At 36.3% G+C, this 22,663-nt stretch overlaps 1 protein-coding gene across 2 annotated transcripts in view; it reads right to left on the reverse strand.

Annotated features, from left to right (window-relative positions):
• Positions 1–22,663, reverse strand: part of stxbp6 (syntaxin binding protein 6 (amisyn)) — a 57,960-nt gene that overhangs the window by 29,251 nt on the left and 6,046 nt on the right. For both annotated transcript variants that reach the window (XM_038272834.1, XM_038272843.1), the window contains exon 2: positions 18,360–18,571. In XM_038272834.1, the coding sequence (XP_038128762.1) occupies positions 18,360–18,513 (154 nt within the window). In that variant the 5' untranslated portion in view covers positions 18,514–18,571. The remainder of the gene's footprint in view (positions 1–18,359; positions 18,572–22,663) is intronic.

Here is a 22,663-nt window from a genome sequence, read left to right on the forward strand (position 1 = left end):
TTAAAAGTGACCTAACCCAGACTAAATTGAGATTTCTCCTTCTAGTAGTAAGCTAAGTATCCTTCTAATACACAGCATGTGTTAAAACTTCGTCACGGAGCCAGCTGGGATGCTAAGCCCTGCCCTTAATGTGAAATACCACAGCACAGCCCACATAGGGCTTGACAGAGGAAGCCACGGCTACATGCAGTACAGCCCCTGCAATCCACTGTCACCAGGCCTGCTCAGTCACACAGATGCCTGGAGAGAGAGAGATGCCAAGCTGTCGGTCTGTATCCTGTCTAACCTTTACATCCTGACAGGAGCTAAACTTTAAGATATCACATTAAACTCCCTTTAAAAAAAAGTTGAACCTTTCTAACAGTATGTAATCCCCCACTAGTGGATAATACAAAATAATGATTTTGTATTATCCACTAGTGGGAGATTACATACTGTTAGAAAGGTTCAACTTTCTAGAAAATTAAGGCAATTCTTTCACAACTGCAACACTTTCTTAACCCATTTAAATTATGTTTATGCCAAAAAACAAAGGACCCAAAATTGACAAGAATCTCGCATTCTAGCATCACCTGCTTTATAAAAAAAAAAAAAAAAAAAACTATAGCTCAATGAAAACAAAATATAAAGTACCAAGATTTTGCAAGTTGGAACAGAGAGTTTAACTAAAGAAATACATAAAATAAAATAAAATGCAACATAAAGCAGAAGTAAAAATAGAAGATGCACCAATGAGGATTATGAAACGAGTTTCTGATCTGCGACATACATTTTTAGGCCAATTCAACTTTATATTTCAAGAAGCATTGGGAGAGAAAGCGTCCAACTTATGAAGGCTTTTGGTCCATAATGAAGCTGTTCAATTTCAAATGCCGATCTTGGGAGCTATGTTCTTGAAATCAACTGATTAAGCTTTTTTAAGGTTGATGCAGACATAGATCATTTTAGAATCAGTTCCCAAATTCCCAAAATATGTGCTTAAAGCCCAAGTTGCTTTTTCTTCCTCAATTTATGTGACAAAAATGATACAACAATAACAACTGTTACACCAAATGAAATAAAACGTTTACAATTTATAGAAAATGAAGGCATCGTCATGTTAAAGCAGGAGAACACGCTCAAGATATAGTAGCTAGAAGCAAAGGGTTTTTTTCCACCTAACATAGAGACACATTTTTTAAGAGGGGTTCATAAATTAATCTGAACCACTATTGAAATGCATTTCTCTTAATAGAATATAGGACACTTGTATTGGATATAGCACCATGTTGTTATAGCAGGCCTCACAGGATATCTCAGACTTTAACTGACTTTGAGCTCTATGATTGAATTGCCCACTGGCAATCCTGAGAGAGGTGTGAGGATGTAGGTGGGGAGCATATGGTGTTTTTTTGATATCCTGGTGAGAAATGAGCCAAGCCACAACTTCCCTACAGAGAGTGTTGAAGACACAAAGATGGAATCCTGCTGCTCTACTGGGTGACCTTCATTACAACAATTAACATGCATGCCAGTCATACACACACTAAACTCCATTTAATGTTGCTCTGCAAGCATGGCCTGAGACACTAAAAGCGAAAGTCGCAACACAGGCGGCCGATGAGAAGAGAGCTTATGAGATGAGAGAATCTATTAGTTAAATTTGAAAAATCTATTGTTTTTATTGCACAAGTGATAAAGGTCTTTTTCATATTTAAGTCTATGATTTACAGACCTAAATTGTATTATATATCCTGTATTGTGTATGCTGTGTATTCCTGATGGTGTAGTAAACAATCAGCAGCACACAAACGGAAATAGCACAAAATACGAGATTCCTCCGTCGTTAATTTAAGAGACAGGCATCTATATTTACTGCTTCGATGTCAGCTTTCACGGGTGAGTCATTGAGGTCATCAAATGTGCAGGTCCAGTGAGCATAAAAGCCCTTACATACCAAGATGACTGGACTATACTGTATTTTTACTGTTACAGCAAAATTTGTTTCTACAATAAACATTGCAAAGGCCAGTGGTACAACTTTACAGATTCATAAAAACTGGCAGCTCCTGGCTCTACTTTGTGTGCAGCTTCAGAGCTGCAGTAAAGAAAATAAATGAGCACATAAATAACTTGAATTTATAAATTTTCTATTTAAGGAAAATAAAGTGGGCATTAAAAGTACAACTGTTTTCATTCAACTTTAATCTTGTAATAAAGCTAGTCAACATGTTACATTTTTGAAAAGTACTTCTCTAGTTATTCAATCCAATTTTTCTTACTATTTATTACTGAAAGATTTTAGCAAGGATCTGGTTATTTTGAAGGTGCCCCTGGGTACTTATAAATCCATTATGGAACTGGCACTGCTCTAATATGAGATATTAAAGTTTAAGCCTGCATCATGGAACTAAGAAATGTAAGATATATTTGCCGACTGTATCATACATAGGATAATCTCCCCTTTTCCATTTAAAAAATTTAGTGCAGTGGTGTACTAGTCGGTTGTTTAAAAGCTTGCAGAAAGACTTACACAGCTGTAAACTTAAAGACAGTTACGTTATTTAGTAGGAGGATTTATTCAATGAACACGGTTTCCCCAAACTGATGAGGAGGAGGTTCTGGTGGCACCTGTCCACTATCTGTACTTAATCCTCTTCATTTGTAACGAGGTCGACTGATGGTGAAGTCTGCATAGAGGGTAAACAGGAACAGTGTCGGCTATGTGTTCCCTGTTGGTCCCCCTGCTGCAGAGTAGCGTCTCAGAGGTACAACCTCTTGTCCGAGCTTGAGGGGGACGGCCAGCGAGGTAAACCATTATCTGCTGGGAAGGGTGATGGTCCAGTCCCAACTACCAGTTTTAGTCCGTGAGGCAGACACCCTGTCTACTTTAAGGGTAGGCTTAAAACTTTCCTTTTTGATAAAGCTTATAGTAAGAAAGGCTCAGGTTATCCTGTGCTTTCTTTATAGTTAGGCTGCTATCGACTTAGACTGCTGGAGGACATAGGGACCCCTTTTTCATTATGTTTCTATTCTCTACAGAATTTCTTAGTTCAATCTCTAACACTATGCTCCATCTGCTTTTTCTCATAGTAGCTTCATCTGGTCTGTTCCTGTTTGGCCGTGACACCACCCTGGAGAGAAATAATATCAGCAGTGCTGCTGCCATTAAAACCTTTGTTTATAGATGTTTGAGATTTGCCCTTCTTTTGCCCTGTTTTTCTGACTGTGGATGTGCTCTCTTCATCCTCTAAACATAGAAACTGGCTTGGAGCTCGTCTGCCTGGCTGTGTGTTTCCTGGACAGGGCCGCCTGTTGAGCTGGTTTACAGTTTCTTTGCTTCTTTTTCTATGTCTGTTTCTGTCTCCTTGAACCCCAGTTGGCCTCGACAGATGGCCAACTGGTTCTGCTGGAGGTTTCTTCCTGTTAAAAGGGAGTTTTTCCTCTCCACTTTCACTACAAGAATGCTTAGTTTGAGTTATTGCCTTCGAGTCAATGTGTCAATGCAATCAACCGGTTTTCCTTAGATAGAAAACTTTGAATCAATTTGACTGTATGATCCGATTGAGTTGTAAAGATGATGACACATTCCACCCTTATGCCAGACTGGTAGGTAAATTGCAAAAGATCCAACAAGGACTTCACCAAGGGCAAAAATGGTCAAGGACCAACATATTAAGAGTCTTTCAGGTAAGAACTGGGAAGAAAAGCAGGCAGTTGTCAAAGGGGGTAGCGGTAGGGGAGACTTGGTTGAAGTAGTGTCTGATTTTACCTGCAGAAGAATTGGTTCAGATCCTTTACGTATCCCAATATTATATCTGTGACCCAGACTTTGTTAGAGGCTCTTCCAGCCACCTTGATTCTGTTTTGTTGCAGGTCGTCTATTATTTCTTGTGGATTTTTTTGCATTCCTATTCATCCCTTTCCATTCTTTTGCACAGCTCTTAGCTCCTCATTTTGTGATCGAAATAATATATTCTTATGCCTGAGAAAGTCTAATCCTGGACTTGTTATTGGAAAAGCTGGTGCCTTCACTAGGGGTACGGTATTGTCTTTACAGACATTAACCCTGTTCATCATGCATTCTGTAATGCAATTAGTGTTCTCCCAATTAGGTGCACAGGGCTCTTATAACACAGAAGAGCTTACCAGGGTAATGGCAGAAGTGGTAACCCTTATGTCATTTTGGTCTTGGCATAAAATAAATCCATTGTTTTTATTCTTTTTTGTACAGCAGGTAACATATTGGACCCAAGGGTACTACTGATCAAATAAATTAATAAAAAAAACAAGGATTGCCTTATATAATATGTATTTGCCTTACAATATGTAGCTCATTGTAGAAACTTAACAAAATATTCTGGGGAGTGACAAGACCAAAGTTGAAACTTTTATAAGTTTTCCTTACTATTACACAGAACGACAAGGAGATAAAGCAGCAAGCCCAGCTCTAAAGGGCTCAAAGAAGCCAAACTAAAGGGCTTTTTTAGTGGCCAAGTGAAAGTCCTGGACTTGAACCTAATTTTACATGCTGTAGCATGATCTTTGAAAAACTTTCAAGAGTGCTGAAAAATACATAAATAAAACCATATTAATGAAGATTGAACCAAAATATATTTAATTTTTTTTCAGACACTCATTGTTAGCCATCATAAAAACCTGCTGGATGTTTTCATCCAACTGACAACATAAAATAGTCAAAGCATAAGCAAATATGCCGTTTGTTTCTATGTAATTATGAAAATCCAAGAAAAAGAAAGAGCTTTTGTATTTAAAACATCTTAAATTATATGGATGATATTAACGAGAAAAAGTACAGATCGTAGTCTGTTCTCTTTATTATAACAGAAAAACAACTGAAAAGGGATTGTATAGCAGGTGCAGAGGGGACAAACTGCATTCAAACACAAATAACCAGTTCAAAGCTGTTAAGAGTGAATAAATTAGGAATGCATGGGTGGAGAACAGGGATACGCCATCATAGAAAGATGAGTAGATCAAAGTTTTAGAGAGTTATTATTTTATTGAAAAAAATAAATCCCATCCCAGCCTTTTCTCTGATTTATTATAAGATCACAGCCAAGTAAAGTCCATATAATACAGGTTTCACTGTGGGACTCTTGCAAATTACTAAGAAAAAACAATAAAGTGATTAAATTACCATCCAATTTTTTTAGCGAATAAAAAAAAAAGAAATTGCAATACTCTAAATATTTCTGATAAAGGTTATTTAAAATCATTAACTTCAATAGCTATGGGGGAAAAAACTGAAAGTTAAACTTTTCTGAAGTTTAACTATGGTTATGAACACACAATTAAAATTGGCTTTGTTTATTTCAGGTCAATCTATTTTAAAATTAATTAATAGCTTGTGAATTAAGGAAACTGACACCATAGACCATCTGTCCCACTGTAATTTGACCCTCTTGCTGTTTATATAATGCAAGATAATGAAAAACCGAGGAAAAACCACCGAATCAGCAGTTTCTAATCTGTAAGTAAATAAATGAGCCTGAGAAACAGGATGTCACCACAATGTGCTGTGCTGTATGTGGATGCATTAACTGATTTACATCAAAATTCTTACAAACATAACAGACCAATACTATATATTTTGACTTTGGCAACAATAAGACTCATCAATACGTGCTTTAGGGCTTTGTCGAATATTCCATACATTAAATACAATTAACTAAGCAGTTCTAAGCTATTAAATTGTCACCACGTAAATGATGATGTCATGCGAATTAACCAATTTGTAATTAGGCTGCTTATAAAAAAGAAAGGATTTCTATAGAAACATTAGTGAACCAGGGTGGAAAAAGTTATATTTCATTCCTCATGTTTAAATTTCTGTCTTAACTCTCTGCCTGAAGTCGTTTCTTTTTTTTTCAGAGCTTGTGAAAGAATGAGACGAAGGAACTGCTGTTAGAAATAAAAGCAGATACTTTGCTCCTCAATGTGTAATCTAAGTGTCTCTTATTTGAAAGATAAAAAACAGTGACTAATGAGATGTTTCACAGTACAGCTCTCCACATCTACTGCAGACAGCAGCAGCTGGACTCTGATGTGCTTGGAAGGCAGATTTCCCCTCCATGGTGCTGTAGATAAATCCACTCCCTGCCCTTACACAGACTTGTAGATTCAACTCCAGACACACTAGGTCAGCAAATCCATGTGCCTCACTTCAGAATCGATATGAAAGGCTTTAAATGATTGATCATTCTTTAAGCTTAGCAGACATATTCCTATAGAATCATATACTTTTCTGAATTCATTACATCAGGTGGAATTAATCCCCAATAAATAACTGTATAAAACAGAAAATCACACATGGTAACAGTAATAAATACTTAAGAACTTTATAACATTTGTTTGCTTAAATCTTGGCCTATTCTTACTGACATAACAGGTTTAACTAAGTCAGCATTTCTCACACCCAAAGGTTTGTGACGGTCACTCTGAAACACTGTTTTGTACTTAAACCACATGGTCGCTGATTCACTGATATGATTATGGTCATTATCCACTTTGAAAATCCACTCAACTCCTGATGTCATCTATTTTGTGAACTGCACCGGTACTTCATGCAGCAAAGCACCCACACATGACTCTGCCATCCCCTAATTGCCTTTATTTTCCTATGTTTTGTTGTTGCAGTCAGATACAAAAATAAACTTGAAGATAATCTTTGATGATTAAAGTGTTATTTCATGTACTAATTCAACATAGCTTTAACTTTTCTAAGGAACCCTCCAGGGTATAAAGTTAAGAAAATCAGTTCCAATTGATTATTTTAGAAATGTTCTCTGTTCCCTTATCATGAGCAGTAGATAAGAAAACTTAAATCGATACAACAACAGCCAAAGGGGTTTGTCTGTAGGCAGCAAAATAACTAAAAAGAAATTTTAAAAAATATTATAGTCTAAAGCAATTATATTCCTAAGGTATAGCTCGCAATTTAGATTTCAATATATTTTTTTAATGATTTAAAGTAATTTCTGCAATGCAAATTTATTTTTAAAATGAATTGCCAGGACACGTCACATGCACCAATTAATGATACTGAAATCAAGTAAGCTTGTAAGATAAGATGTAGCAATAGAGATTGCTGGTTTTGCAACCTCTGAAAAACCAGCGCCCGAGTAATTTGATTTTTTTAGCCGTTAAAGTAACTTTAAATTAAGGCCACCTATAAAATAACCAGGAACAGACTAAGACATTTTCATCCTGTAATAAACCAATATTTAACTACAGCTGATAAATCTTCACTGTGATGCCAATAAATTAGACCCTGTACCTCAACAAAATACATTAAATATGGAAATTAAAAATTATAAATCAGAGTAAGGCAGTAAGACAGTAAAGCAAGAAGAAATGTCCTAAAGATTAGGACTAACAGTTTAAGGGATAGGAACCTTTAGTTCTTTTTTCTCCCAGTCAAGTCTGACTTCTTTCCAGAGGACATCTGTACAATTCTTTCTTTTTGGATCAATGTCTGTCCTTCTTATTCCTCAGCATATCCTCTTCTGCTACTCTAGGTCATTATATTCTACACCAAACACAACAAACTGAAAAGTTATCTCAATTTACCTCCTATAGGGTTTTTTTTTGTGTTTGTTTAGTTTCCTGGCTGATCTCATTTTGTGGCATAATCTCTAGATTAAATTTGAGAATCCCAGCAAAATTCTAAGCAGAGATTTGTTATTCTTCAGATAAAAAACATGTTTCTTTGGAAAATGGAAAATCTGCCCTTTGCAGACATTCCAGTTCTATCAGGGAAACATATAACAAAGACAAATGCAAGAAACTGCAAAAATCAGTTTAAGGAATAGCAAACAGACGGAGGGATGTGAATCAACAAAGAATAAATAGAACAAAGGACTCCAAGCAGCTAACTGAGCCCATTGTTTCATCAGATCTCTGTGTTGCTCATATCCTGACTCTCCTTGTACAGAGAGGACAAGTGAGAAAGAGTCCAGCTTATTCAATTACAAAGTGGGAAAATAAACCCTTTCCCAGTGACATGAAATACAGCAAGTAGCGGAGATTACAAAAGGAAAACTGAAAGTGTATGTTGTCTTAGTGGGTTTCTGATTGAGAGAAAGCATACAAGCATCCAACCAGTAGTGAAAGACTGTGTAAACCCAAATTAATGCAGAACTGTGACACCTCTGTTTAGTTTTGGTAAGCCAAAGAAGAGAGAATAAGATTAATGAGTGAGTTTTTTTGTTGTTTTTTTTTATGAACATAGCTGATTTTAAAGTAGATTAACATTTTTTTTTTAAGGTTAAGATAATGTGAATTACTATTGCTTGGACACAGAAGGAAGGTACAATTGGGCATGTCTATAATTTCCTTAGTAAATATTTTTCTGTCTACAGGTTTTAAGATTATAATCCCACCAGGTGCTAATCATAGATAATCTACGCATTTAGATGTCAAAATAAGCACAAAAATATAGCTGAATAGAGTCTACTAACAGGAAAAAATATTGAAGAAATGCAGAAAATGCAACAAAAGTCAACACAATAGGTGAACTCTGTCAGTTTTAACACTGCTCCCACTCAGTGATAACACAGCAGCAGGTTTAATCAGGACTGAAACTATTACAAAGTTTCTTATTACCGGTACCTATGCATTGCATAGAGAAAATTTCCTGATAGATAAAGCAAAAATGCTCTTCAAGACCTTTGCAAACTTCTTATTGTGAAATATACGACTATCAATGCTTATACACATACTGTATTTCTAACACTCTTGATCTATTGGTGAGTATAATTTGATCCTAAAGTGGAATAAACACAATTTCATGGAACAACAGCCGCAACCAGGTGCACAAAGCATTTCTGACAGAAGTGGAAAAATGGTTAAAAAGCATCTGCTGGTTCTGAAATCTGTTGGTTATTGACGATAACAAGCTTAAGATGAAATAATAGTAATTTTATTTTGAGGTCAACAATCCGGAATACACAGTGTGGAAAAAACGTTTCCACATAAATCAATTGAAAGGCTATTTGGTTGCAGATTCTTGTACAGTATGTGGTTTTGACATTTTGGTTGATGCTGATTTCGGATGGTCAGAAGTTTAGACCGAAATATTGCATTAAGTTCATTTAGATTTATTCTCTGTAATTCTATGTGCTCTTCATCATGTAAGATAACTTTTTATTTTCTTGGTGTCGTCTCTACCCTTCTTCCTTCATTTAATGCTCTCAAAATATTACTTCCCTAATGGTAACAGCACCTCATTTACACAGGACATTTCCTGCTGTGATTATGCTGACATGACTTCCACTGTATCCAGAAACCAGCACACACCCCTTTCAGGGAAACCAGAAGGAAACCGTAAGTCTAAATAATATGTAATAATGCATTCAAGTGAAGAACAATGTCTTCAAGTTGAACATTCATTGAAAAAGTGTTGAGATATGCATAAATTAATCTACTGCATGTATCTTATTATAGTATAATGCAACCATCATGTTCACAAGTTTTTATAAAATGTTTTATTCTGTCTTTCATTTGGTCTGGTTTTTCTGTTTTTACCCATCTCCTCTCGTTTGCAGTATAATATCTATCCAAATAAAAGATTGCAACAGAGCATTACAAGGCCTTGCTTTCTTTTACAATCATGAATATTTGAGTTTGGTTTTACATCGACTGAAAAGAACCCCTATGAACTAGAAGACATTTCAAAGAGAATGAAGAACGAGTTAAGGTACAAATGTGAAATGGCAAAATCAAAGATGCAGGTGATTTCAAATGTCTGTCATCAAACCTCTTTTCACTTACAAAAATTGTCAGTCTGCTTTGGGATAATTCCTCCCAACCTGTTAATTTCTACCCTACATAAGAATATTTTAGACACTTTGAAAACCACTGATTAAAAGTATTTTTTAAAATACTTTCCCATTGTTAATTTTGTAATAACAGCCTATATAGTAGACCTGTGCTGATGTTTAACGATAGCATTTATATAAAAGGTTGAGTGGAGGCTCTTCACGAATTTTTGAAAAAACCTGTCTTCTCCACTTAAAAAAACAAGGGAAGAGCACAACCCTATACCGACTCCCGAGAGGGAACGTCTGTTAAACACATGCAAGAGCATGCACAAGCCATTTTTCCTTGTGCACTGTCTAAAAGTCGCTGTCTGCATCGCTCACACAAGCTTACTTTCCAAAAGAAGATTTTCAATGTTTTCATTATGTCAGACTCACCACCGGTAAGTGAAAATGGGTAGGAGCACATAGTACGGCCTTACGTAAACATATAACCAGAATGATTGACAATTAAGAGGACCACTTATTTTGATGATCCGCCCGGAAAAAGAACATCCTCCACTATACCTTTAATACCCATGATTCTACAATAACCACTAATGGTACATTGGTTGCCATATGCCGGGTTGCATACAAAGAAAAGGAGTGTGCTGTAGTTGATGACTATAAGCAACGAATGAGCACTGCTGGCAACTGTATTTTATTAAAATGTTCAGTTTAAAAACTAGATAGAGTCCTTAACAAATATACATAAACACAAGTAAACACTAGCAGCAAGTTAACTAAATTGAGGTTCAATATTACTGTGTAAAATATTAAACGAGAAAATGATTTATTTGGTCCACTTGTTTGGTCTGAAGCAAAGACCATATTGTTTTTTGTTAGGTTGTTGGTATTCAAATAGTACAAATTCTTCCGTTCTTAGCATTACTTGTAGACATAACACACATATGACATTATAAAAATGTCTTTGATATCAATTGTTTCCTACAATTATATTATTTAAGGCTTCAACAGGGCAATGCACGGTTCCAAAATCTAGCAACCACAAATTGGTGAGTGCAGACTCGCCTAGAGCACTGTGAGAGTAAATATTAGGTTAGATTTTACTCACAGAGGGCAAAGCTCAGAGAAGATTTTCAGTAGAGAGAGTGAAAACCCACTCAGCTTGTCCACATTTTCTCTTTACTGTTTCGCAAAACTGTGGCGATGAGACAAATACAAATTCTAACAACAGACTGAATTCCAACTCATACATTCCAAGTATACAGCAGTATTAATATATAATGTATATACAAGCTTATGCAATATTTTCTCTCTATGTGTACTGAGAGCTCTGTTTATAAGCTAACTGTTTGAATCTTTGCTGGCTTCTGGACCTTAACAACAAATCTAGTTCAGTTTGAAGACAAAGATACCAAGAAAATGTTATACCCTGCAAATAAAAAAGAAGCCTTGAGCAAAAACACTGTCAGGCTCTCTAGTATTTCTAAAAGTTATTTTAATAGAATGTAACCAAGTTCGGTGGCAGTGGGCAGGAGGAGCAGCTGAAGAAGATAGACTGTTTGGCTTTTGCACAAACAAGTACAATGAAGAGAGCTCTGTGGAATGTAGAAAATTCCCAGGATACACACAAACCAAGGCAGTACACACATACTAAACTTTTCTCTGCAGACTGGATGAAACAGGCTCACCGTTTCCACACAGAGAGGCATTGTATGCATAATCCTACAGACCACAAAGGCAGCTTGCAGAGAAGCAGAGCTTTTCATGTACAATCTACACCTGCTGTTGGCTTCCTCGGTTTGAGCTGCTTGAGAGTGTGAGTGACAGAGCAACCAGAGGACTGATTGGCTGTAGGTTCAGGTTACACTTTCCTTTTGTTCATCTTAAAATGTTGTAAGACAAAGATTAAAAACTTTTCAGGAATAAAAAAATAAAAAAACTAAACAAAAACTTGTTGATTTCAGGGCAGTTGATGAGACCACAGCAGGGGAAAAAGAATCCCAAAAAAGATTAAATGTTTGGCTGCAGCAGGGAGCTGAAAAGCCAAAGGCTAGAATATGACTAAATAATGTCTTTCAGACATAAAAGACAGCTCTTTTGTAGGGCAGCCAGTCTTTTTCTGAACAACCAACAAAGTAAATTGACACTAAGAACAACATACACTGAGGCTACATAAAATGAAATACTTCTTATTCTTTCCAACCAGCAGAGTAATAAATCATCACTAAATTTAGAATAAGCATACACAGTAATCTGTTAAAGCAAAGCTTATAGAGTGAATGAAACAAAATAAAACATACTGATTATTGGCCAGTAAAAGCCTAACTGGTTTTATACCCTTAATGAATGTATAATATAGTTATGCAAATATTATATTTGATATGAAGAAATTTTATTAACAGCCTCCAAATTTTTTAGAAATATGTAAAATTCTTTACACCTAATCCTGTTAACCTTTCTTCTTTGTCTTACTAAGTGTCTAGCTTTCAGTTTACTTTTTCTTCAAAAGAACTGAATCTCAAGAGCCACTTTTAAAATTAAAATATGTTCTTTGCGAAAAAAGGCTGTGTGGAATAAAGTGATGAGGAGGTTAACATTAAAATAAATGTACAAATAAGGGTAATCCCTATTTTTGATGACAGTAACACCCAGAAAAATGAGCTCAGCTGGTTGAGCAAAATTACAGTAGGAGGTCTGGCATGGTGTGTTAAAACACAAAGAGGTGCTTGTAAGCAAAGTTTGCACACAGAAGTAGGAATGCACTAATATCATAATGCGGTATTAATGTCATGTTTATGTATCTGTTCCTGGGTGAGGGGGCTGCATGACTCTTTCCTCTGAATACAGCAGGCCAGCATTAGTCACCACTGCAGTACAACCAGTGACTAGTTGAACCTTGTTAACAATTATTTACAAAAACTGAAAATATTATATGATCTACAGTATTTAAGGACTAGACATCTACAAAATACAGGTAATGTGCTGTAAATATTTTCATTAGTAAAAGTTACAAATATTTCAAAAGAATAATCTACAGTTTAAAGCACTCATACTCCTTAGACTTTTTAAGTCTGTCACATTAGCGCTATAAACATAGATGTATTTACATAATAAAAAGAAGGGCATAACTGAAGTGTAAGAAGGAAAATATGGTTTTGTTTTTGTTACAAATACAAATCTGAAAAGTGTGGCATGACTTTATATGTACAGTATTACAACCAACTGCCTCAAAAAGTTACCCAATTAGTAACTGGAGTGTATTTGTATACATCCTGAGATCAGTGTAATCCAGCTGTCCTGTGAAGGCCTCAGGTGTCTGTTAGAGAACAGCATCCTCAAGACCAGGGGACACATCAAATATGTCAAGAAGAAGGTTGGAGTTAAAAGCTGGGTTAAAGGCATAGTGGATGATTTTCACAAATTTTTGACCCACCATCTCCACTTTAAAAAAAAAGTGCACATGCACAACCCTGTACCCGCTCCCAAGAGGGAACGTCTATTAGCCCTTTTCTCATGGTGCACGCTCTGTTTAAAAGTTGCTGTTTGCATAGCTCATTAGCACACTTTCAACAAGATTTAAGGAAAAAAACTTTCAAAGTGGAGCTGCAACTACAGTTGCTGTTGTCTGGGTTGGAGTATACAATAGAGCACACCGTTGCAAAAAATTTAAAAACAAAATGTGAAAATATAGAGTATGAACCCCTCAGGGAGGCACTGTATTGGATGCTCGACATAACTTTTACAGAGAGAAAGGAAAAATCTTGGGAATGAAAAAAAATGTCAACAATAGATAGAATGCATAAATAAGCAAATGCAACAACAATGAGTTTTAAGGAGTTGCCAAGATTGTAAGTGTTCTTAGCTGCCATGAGTGTTTTAATATGTCAGTGTGACACAAATTCATCTTTCAGCCAATCAGTTACCCCAAGTGCAGTCAAGATGAGCGACATTAAACATACACAAATACAGGGCATATACCCTGCATTCTAAAGAGGATTGGGAAGACAAATACTGAATTCTGTAGGACCTAAAAGATGCATAAAAAATACATCAGTGTCCTAATGACAGATAGTTGTATGTGTTTAGCAACAGATGTCTGATAGAAGATTAAATATGTTAACTAACCCACAGCATCACATGCTTATATAAACATCTCCTGCATAAATACACTTGTTATCATGCCTACAAACATCCCACACAGATCTACAGTTAACACAAAACCCAACTGGAGCCAAACTGTAGGAAAAAAAATGTGTCAACATACTTCCGCTTAAAAGAAAAGATAGGATATAAGTGAGCAGAACTGCTTTCCAATCTGATCAGAGTAAAGAAAAGTAAACAAAGCTGCAAAGAAGCATCTATTGAACCTTACATGATTTTTATCTTGCTCACATGGCCTCATATCTGTCCTTCTAAACATACCAAACATTCAGTGGGCGGCCCAGTGGTTCAGTCCAGCCGTAAAGGCACCACATGAAGTCCAGTGATCAAAGAGGAATTTCACCAACCGCTACGGTCCATGTTCAGCTTCTGGCATTCCGCCAGTATTCTCCCTTGTCATCAAGACCCCTGATGTTGTAAAGGCGTTAACACATGTTTCTCTGCAGACATGTATTTCTGAAAGATCAAAGATTTCTTCTGAACTCTGCACAAAACAGGCTCCAAGGAAATATTAGTTTTAAACATAAATACCTTGTGGTAGTTGTACCTAATAAGAGAGATAATTCAAATTTATGTGCAGCATTTTTGCCACTGAATATCCATTTCTCATTAATGAATTAAATAAAAATGGATGCTTATACACACTGGCTCGTGACAAATTGTTTATGATGTGCCTCCACACATGGTAGGCTGTTGCTCCCTTGTTTGTCTTAAAGAAGCTGAGAATAAAATCAAAAAAGAGAAGGAAATTATGAGGCCTGACAGCCAACTGTGAGCATCGGTAACAGAAAAGAAAAACATTCACATTTCTTGTTATTAAGATTACAAAAACTTTTTTCCATTAAACTCATCAAAGTCAAATTTTTAGGAGTAAAAACATTCTGGAAAAAAAAACAAACAAGAAAGTTTGTTACTAGTCTGTTTTGCCGAGGTGAGAGCAAGCCTTCCCCCTGAAGGTAAAAGACAGTTTGCCAAGTCAGCACAACCCAGTGTTGTTCTTCTCTTTTCCAGAGTCACATTATCCTGACAGAACATGCTGCTCAAAAACTGGCGGCTGTCCTGACTTTTTGTTTCCTCATTTATTTCACTGATAAATGCAACTTTCTATAGAGGAAAAACACTCTTCCAGTAATTAGACAATAAAAAAGCCTCACAGTCTCCCCCACCGACAAGAAAGCTAAACCTAAATACTACATCCAGAAGGGCAGTTATGTATTGTATAATTCTGACTACAGGCAAGGGGAAGATCTGCTTCAAAAATAATCTAAAATCTGATGTTTGCAACTTTTTCACTTTGGTTAAAACTATCCTAATTCCTTCTATTCGGTTATATTGTGGCAGCACCTCAGCTATGATCCTAGAATTAGTAAAGCATAGATCGCCAGGTGTTTCATCTTGCTCCGTTTGATATTGAAGCGCCTGTAGTTGTCTTTGCAGTACAGCTCCTAAGACTGTGGGTTTCCTTCAGTAATGACATCCCACAGATTACGTAACTGCCACTGCACGGCCCTCAGGCATCAAGTATCTGCTACTGTAACCATGAGGCTGTCAGTGGTCCCCATCCCCCTCTCTCATATACAGTCACTGTGCCTTCACAGATTGCAACAGACATGAGGCCTATTCAATGTCCCATTGTATCTAAATGCTCTAAGAAGGCATGTGTTTGCTGGCAGGCTTTAGGATACAGTATCAGCACAGAAACTCGTGAGTAAATCTCAGAACTGTGCTTTGCTGGCTGAGAAAAAAGAAAAAAAAAACAGTCACAAGACGTAGTGGCTTCAGCCTTACTGCTGCGATTCTCTGCGTTACATCAGCTGAGTCAGGAGATCTTCAACAGAAAGCAAGAGTTCAATACATTTCAGGAAGACTGCTGGAATAGTTCTTTTTTATTTAAACATCTTTCTCAAATCTACTCATAAATAAAGCAATGAGAAGAAACACGGAAATCGTGTCAGCTTATGCTATTGAATGAGGATATTTTCATTTAAAAGTAAAACTCCTTGCCATTTCTTCTAATTGCAGCAAAACTCTAAATAAATATCTGTTTTAGCTATTCTTAAAATAGCAGAGCTTTAACAGCATAATCATTTTAAGATCAGAACAGAAAAAAACATGGACACATTTGGGCAGTATAAGCAGAAAATGAATGCCCTCGGTGCTTAACCTCAAGGCTTCACTCCATGGCGGCAATACTTTGAAAATAAATCCTCAACTAAAACACCCTCAAAATAATCCTATGGTGGGAACTTTAGTAGATATATAGATAGAGAATACTAGCCCACATATTTGGTATACTTATGCTATTTCAAAGCTGTCTTTACGGTATAATTGCTCTTCCAAAGTGTTTATGCTACTCTGAAAAGAGTGGGTTATATATTTACTCAACCCCCCTCGATCTTATATTCCTAAAAAAAAAAAGAAGAAAAAAAAAAAGCAGCTATTTTTTTAAAAGCCATTGCAACTAACCACATCCAGAGCTCATGAAAAAGAAGAACAGAATTAACCTGTGTACCATTTCATTTTAGAATAAATACAGCTTTTCTGTCAACACTAAAGATGTGTCTACAATCGGAAGTGATTTTTTGGACTCTGAGAGAACAATTGACATGTTATCGGTTTTTATAGGGAGGTTCAGGAGTGCTGAGAGGTGATGCTAAAAAGTGAAATGCAACATTTTTTAGGACTACGCTGAAGCAAGACAAACAATGAACCAAGTGGAATGAAATTCATAGAAGTTGAAAATTTTTTACTTCGGTGCATTGCTGTGTCACAACAACCAGTCATGGACTAGATGCGGCTGTGACATAGGGTAAAGGTGCAAAGCAAAGATTAAGCTTTTTTTCAATCAACATGAATGAGAGAGAAAATTATTTTATCAAAGGAGGAAGCAAAGAATGCTCTTAAGAGGATTGTAGGTGCCTTTTAGAAAGCTTTTGTAAATTACCCCTTAAAGGACTAAAAACATTTATCACTAGTCATCCTAGTGTCTCCAGCACAGTCCCAGGCCAGCCGGCACTTCTCCCCTGCTCTGATGCTCTCTCTGCCTGGTAGACGTCTCTGAAGCAACTCTGTCTGAATTTAGACAGAGATTTGCTCCCCAGGGGAATTCCTGGTGAAATATCAGGTGAGCAAAAGTCTGTAATTAGATGGTAAATTGTTTACATTTTTATATGACCTTGTCAAAGTCTTAACCTGGTCCAGTTAAGGATCTGTCCCAACGTTTGATTGCCTATTCTCAAATATTCTCTGTCCAATTTGACTAAAGTTTAGTTATCAGCCAACAACAAATTTAGCTTCTATATGCGCAAACCAGAGTCTTATATCTAAAATAATTTGTAAACCACGTAAAATGTTCTTCCACTTCAGTTATGAGTAACCTAAAACTATGTTTTCATGCGGGATTTTATGTTCAGTCACATACACATCCCACCCACCCCCCCAATACCAAAAAGTTTGGGTGTGCTAAAACATAAAATGAGAAAAAGAGCTATTAACGCTTTTTGCTTTGATTACTTTTATTAAGCACTGCAACCGGTTACTACAAGAACATAGCTTTAGAGCGTCATCACAAGAAGGCAGGAGAAGCTTTTTTTTACACATGGTTGCAATAAACAGTGTAGTGCCTGCTAACAAGACAACGCCTTAAAAGGGAAGACAAACAAACCAGATGAGTCTGCCAGAAAAAAAAGGAGGGGGGCTGGGGGGGTTTACTCTAGTAGTAATGTTTTGTCTCCATAACCGGAAACATGACTATTCATGCAATCGGCATAAATATGGTTTTCAGTGATTCAGTATTCTTTTCTTCCCAAATTTACTTTTCATATTATATATGTACATAAACAAAAGAAACATTAGAAAAAGATTTTATCTATTTTTAGATCAACCGTTTCTACTGACTAGGTCGAAAAATGCATAAAAATCCAAAGATGGGCACTAACGAACAAAATCACCTACAGTCTAAGCTCTTCAAGATGTTGCTTACCAGGATTCAGTATTATCGCAATTTTTCTTAGTTTCATTGCAAACAGACTGATGACAAAGTCTAGTCCTCTAGGGTCTGCCTCAAGCTACTTTTTAATGTAAACTCTTTAGGCAACCCAATAAATATTGCCATCATGCTGAGTGGATTACAAGTATGAATAGTTGCAGCTGTTTTGAGTTGAAAAAGCACAAAACTGTTTATGTTCAAAGTTAAATATTTAGTTCCAGTTTCAACTTAATCAACCTAAAAAGGAATGGCAAGACATTTTTTGCTGAATTCATTAAGAATGGCATTATTTTGGCAGAGGAAATGACAAACATGCCTGTCAGTGGAAACGTCAGCTAAATACTAAGGATAACCGTGCTGAAATGTTTCCAAGAGCGCAGCAAATGCAAAGAGACAGAAAAATACATAATTCATCTAAATGCAAACACAGAAAAGGTTCCTACCAGAGAGGCAGATGAAAGTCATGTAATCTCCCTGACCACCAGTGGCAAGGAAAGGAATCTTCTTCTTTGTTCTCCTCTTCACTTGTACACCAGCAAGCATCCTCTCATCGTGAGGTGAGAAGAGCTCCTTGTTGATGGCCAACTTGACACTCATCTCCAATACCGGCAGGAACAAATATGGAAGGCAACTAAATTGAGAGATCTAATCCTCACTAAGAAGGGGGAGGAAAAAAAAAAAAAAAACAGAAAGCAAATTTAATTAGTTGAAGATAGATTTTACCTTTGCCAGACAGTCAATTCTAGCTCAGATATCATTGTAAAATTTACTGATAAATATAAATGTATGTGACATAATAAAAAGTAGGGCATAAAGCATTAATCTAGGCCATTAAAGATGCTCAAGAGCAACAATGCGAGAGATTTAAGAGGACGTTGCAATTGAGTAGCAAGGCCATATATATATATATATATATATATATATATATATATATATATATATATATATATATATAGGAGCCATTGTTCATATTTCTTAAAGTTTTCTGGGCACTTGAGCAGTGAAATAGCATACAGCAATCTAAAGCTCTGTTAACTCCCTGTGATTTAGGGCAGTTATCGTCGGAACATATTGGAGACAAGGCAGCATGTATAATGGCAGGAAAGCAGTGTTCACTTGGTATAACTATCTTCAAGTGTAGTAGATGGTCATAAAGAAGTGGGTTGTTTGGATCTAAATACCCTCAAGAGTCCTGTGGAGTGTAACCATTGTCTCAGCTGCATTCATTCGAGACACAGAGCATCTCAGATTACACCTCACTGCTGATAAACCAATCTGCCAGTTTCAAGAGAAAGCTATACCTCAGAAAGGATAGCACTAAACAATACCCTCATCAAAAATACTTGTTCATAAATACCAATAATTTGTTTTGTTTTTTTAAGAGGACATAGCAAAAAAAGCTGAACTAAATTATGCCAACATATAGTTTATAAATTGCTAAAATGTACCATTTGTATTACACTTAGCATGTTTTTTTTTTTTTTGTTTTTTTTATGCTGTGGAGATCTACTACTGTAGACTGTTTGGGAAAATGTATTTGCTTTAATGCCAATGTTGTGAACATTTATGGGTTTTCATAGTGAGAGCAACTAAACTAAAAAAAAAAAATAATAAAAGATTTGTTCTGAACTTTTCTTTAAAAAAGCCAAAAGAAGACAAATAAATCAATTATGAGGCAAAATGTCATCCAATCAAAGACTAGTTCTCAACATCTTTCGATATCAGAGCATTTTTTTGACTACATTATCTACTATAGTATTAGGCTTGTTAGAGTCAAAATAAAAATATATAAAAAATGAAAAAGACTACATAAATGACTGATGAAGTTGAAAGTCAAACCCAAAATACAAATCAATGGGCTCCCAATCAGAGCAGTAGAATTTCACCCACACACAAAAATGAACCAAAACTTTTAATGTGTAGATCTACAATCCCTCAGGCAAGTTGTATCCTGAGAGAAGAGATCGATAAAGCAATAGAAAGTTTTCAGAGTGTTTTTCAGGAGCAGACAACCTTAGGAGCTTGCTCGCTCTATCTGGCATAGCAGGAACTTGGGAGACAAACTTGTACGCTTCATATGTTCAACAGAACAAAAAGCCAGAAAACAGACTTTAAGAGTTTTCCTATACAATAAAATTACATGGCTGTATTTTGTTGTTGTACACAACATGTGAGCATGAATTTCTGTATGTAACACTTCCACTATTACCAGAATTGTAGCTACCTTGGAATACCTTTACACTAGATGCTTATCAGCAGTATCTTGCAGTTAAGAAAGAAGGCTTACAACGTCACCCCTGAAGTTGTCACCACCACACATCTTCCCTCAGGGGGCCCAGCCAAGCACATCATGACGGGGGAAAAATAAAACGACAGCAACATGAGCAAGAAAACAAGTAGGAGGGGACAAAAACCTTCAGGCAGTGAACTGTAGCCAACTAGGTTGCAGCTTATGGTTTGAATTTGTTCAGAGTTATGCAACACTAACAGCAGCAGGGTTACATAGTTGTAGCCAAGGCGCTACTGTGCCACTGGAGGGAATGCACATACATTTAATACTGTTTGTCACCCCATTTTCACTCAAACACTTCATGACTGAGAGCATGTTGTGCAAAGGAATAGGAAGACCAGTTCTTTTCCTGCAGCATTCCTACGCTTCATTCTAGCTCCGTAGGACAACATCAAATCTGTTCAGGCGGTATTACTACTCTCCTGGTACCTCACTGGTTTGGCATCGGCGGGTTAGGCTCCAGTCGCCTCTTTAGCAAATACACAGTCAAGACTGAGCAGAAAAAGAGGAAACTGATCTGAAAGCAAAGGTACTAAAAAAATGTCCCGAACAAAACTTAACTGTACTGAAAGTTACCAGATCTCTTTTACGATTATCCCATTACACATAAAAAATAGGTAATGAAAAATGAAGGCCAAAGAAAGTGTGTGTTTAAACTTCTGTTTGTCTGCTTCTGTCTCCTTGAACCCCAGTCGGCCTTGGCAGATGGCCGCTCACACCGAGCCTGGTTCTGCTGGAGGTTTCTTCCTGTTAAAAGGGAGTTTTTACTGTCCTATGATGCTACAAGCATACTTGGTGTGAGGGATTGCATTCGAGTCAATGAGTCGATCAAATCAACTGCTTTTCCTCAGAAAACTTTGAATCAATTTTAATGTTTGATCTGGTAGAAATGTAAAGTGCCTTGAGATTACATGTGTTGTGAATTGGCACTAAGAAAGTGTGTTTAAACAAAATTTTATTTCTTTTAAAATGTGTGTCTCTGGTCCTGATTCAACAGCATTTAAGCTTTAGGGAACTTTAATTGTTAATTTAAAGTTCCCTAAAGCGAAGGATCTACAGAGTGTCTCTAATGCCTATATAGGAAATGATAAAATGGCGAGAATGCAAATAAATTAATATTACCATTATATTTTCAAAACCACTGTTTTCATATTCATTCTGTACAATAAATAGTCAAGTTTAGTTCCAGTTAAAGAAAGTAACTCAAAATCATGATGCCACAGCCACCACTTTTTAAAATTGCTCTGTTTTCTGTGCTTTTGAGAATTCAAATTCATTCTGCCATGGAAGTTACTAGAAATGTGGGCAGATTTTTTTTTTCTTTTTAAATCTAAAAATGTATAAAGTAAAGGTATATTCACGAGGGCAGTGAACTTCAGCTCCAGTCCTCTAGAGGAAAAGTCCCGTCATTTATTCCTAGAAAAACCTTTGAAGGCGATGAAGAAAAACTCCACTGGTTCAAAGATTGAGTTTCTGAAAGCTGATCATTTTAATTAAAGGAGTAGTAAAAGCCAAGCAAAGAACAATAAATCAATAAATTACAAGAGCTGTAAATTACATGGTTAAACTGTTGCAGAAGTAAAAATAAAATAAATAATAATAATAATAATTAGATCTGACAACAGCCAATGAAAACTGCTGATGGAGGCGAGCAGTGCAACATGATGTAAATTCTTAATATGAGTTCACCATCAACTTGAGTTACACAGAATTCTGCAAAATCTCCTTCTAATACACACGCGCACACATCTCTACTGTACATGTCCAGACCACATCTACCATTTCTTTTTCGCACTCTGCATTTCTCTTATACAACTTTGATGAATTCAGACAGACTAAAACTCAAATATTCCACATTCTATTTAATAAAGGCAAGGAAATTGGGTGAAATATATAGAGCTCACTGACTGTTCTTTCCTTTGACACGATGTCAACAAATTTAACCAGTGTCCCCTGGATACCGACATGCCAGCTGCAGGGGTAGTGACTGACAGTTCTGTCATCATTGAATAAAAATTTAATTTATAATTGCATAGATACATAATATATAATGATGTAATTTAGTGAAAAACTAATTTTGGATAACAGCTGACTGATTGAGCAAGACTCCTATGTCAAGTCTGGGGCCCTCGTAAAGATTTGTTTGTACCTGAGAGAAGATTAGAACTGGAGACAAATTATGAAAGAAAGCTTTTCTCCTAAATCCTTTGTGCAAATGATTTAAGAACACATTTGTTTGTACGAATGCTTCTGGCATGAGAACCAATGACCCCTCACAGCAGGTAATCTAGAAACATATATTGAATGTTTTTAGAACAGTAACTGAAACATTAGTACAAGATCAAATAACTCATAGGGGTGCAGGCATAATGTCTTTTTGAAGAACAATTACTCTCCAGACATGGAAAGTCATACAAACTTAGAAAGGAAATTGGGTTTTCTTTTGTTTGTTTTCAT

Source organism: Cyprinodon tularosa, unplaced genomic scaffold (assembly GCF_016077235.1).
Source record: "Cyprinodon tularosa strain WSP-4 unplaced genomic scaffold, ASM1607723v1 ctg120, whole genome shotgun sequence".
Taxonomy (NCBI): domain Eukaryota; kingdom Metazoa; phylum Chordata; class Actinopteri; order Cyprinodontiformes; family Cyprinodontidae; genus Cyprinodon; species Cyprinodon tularosa.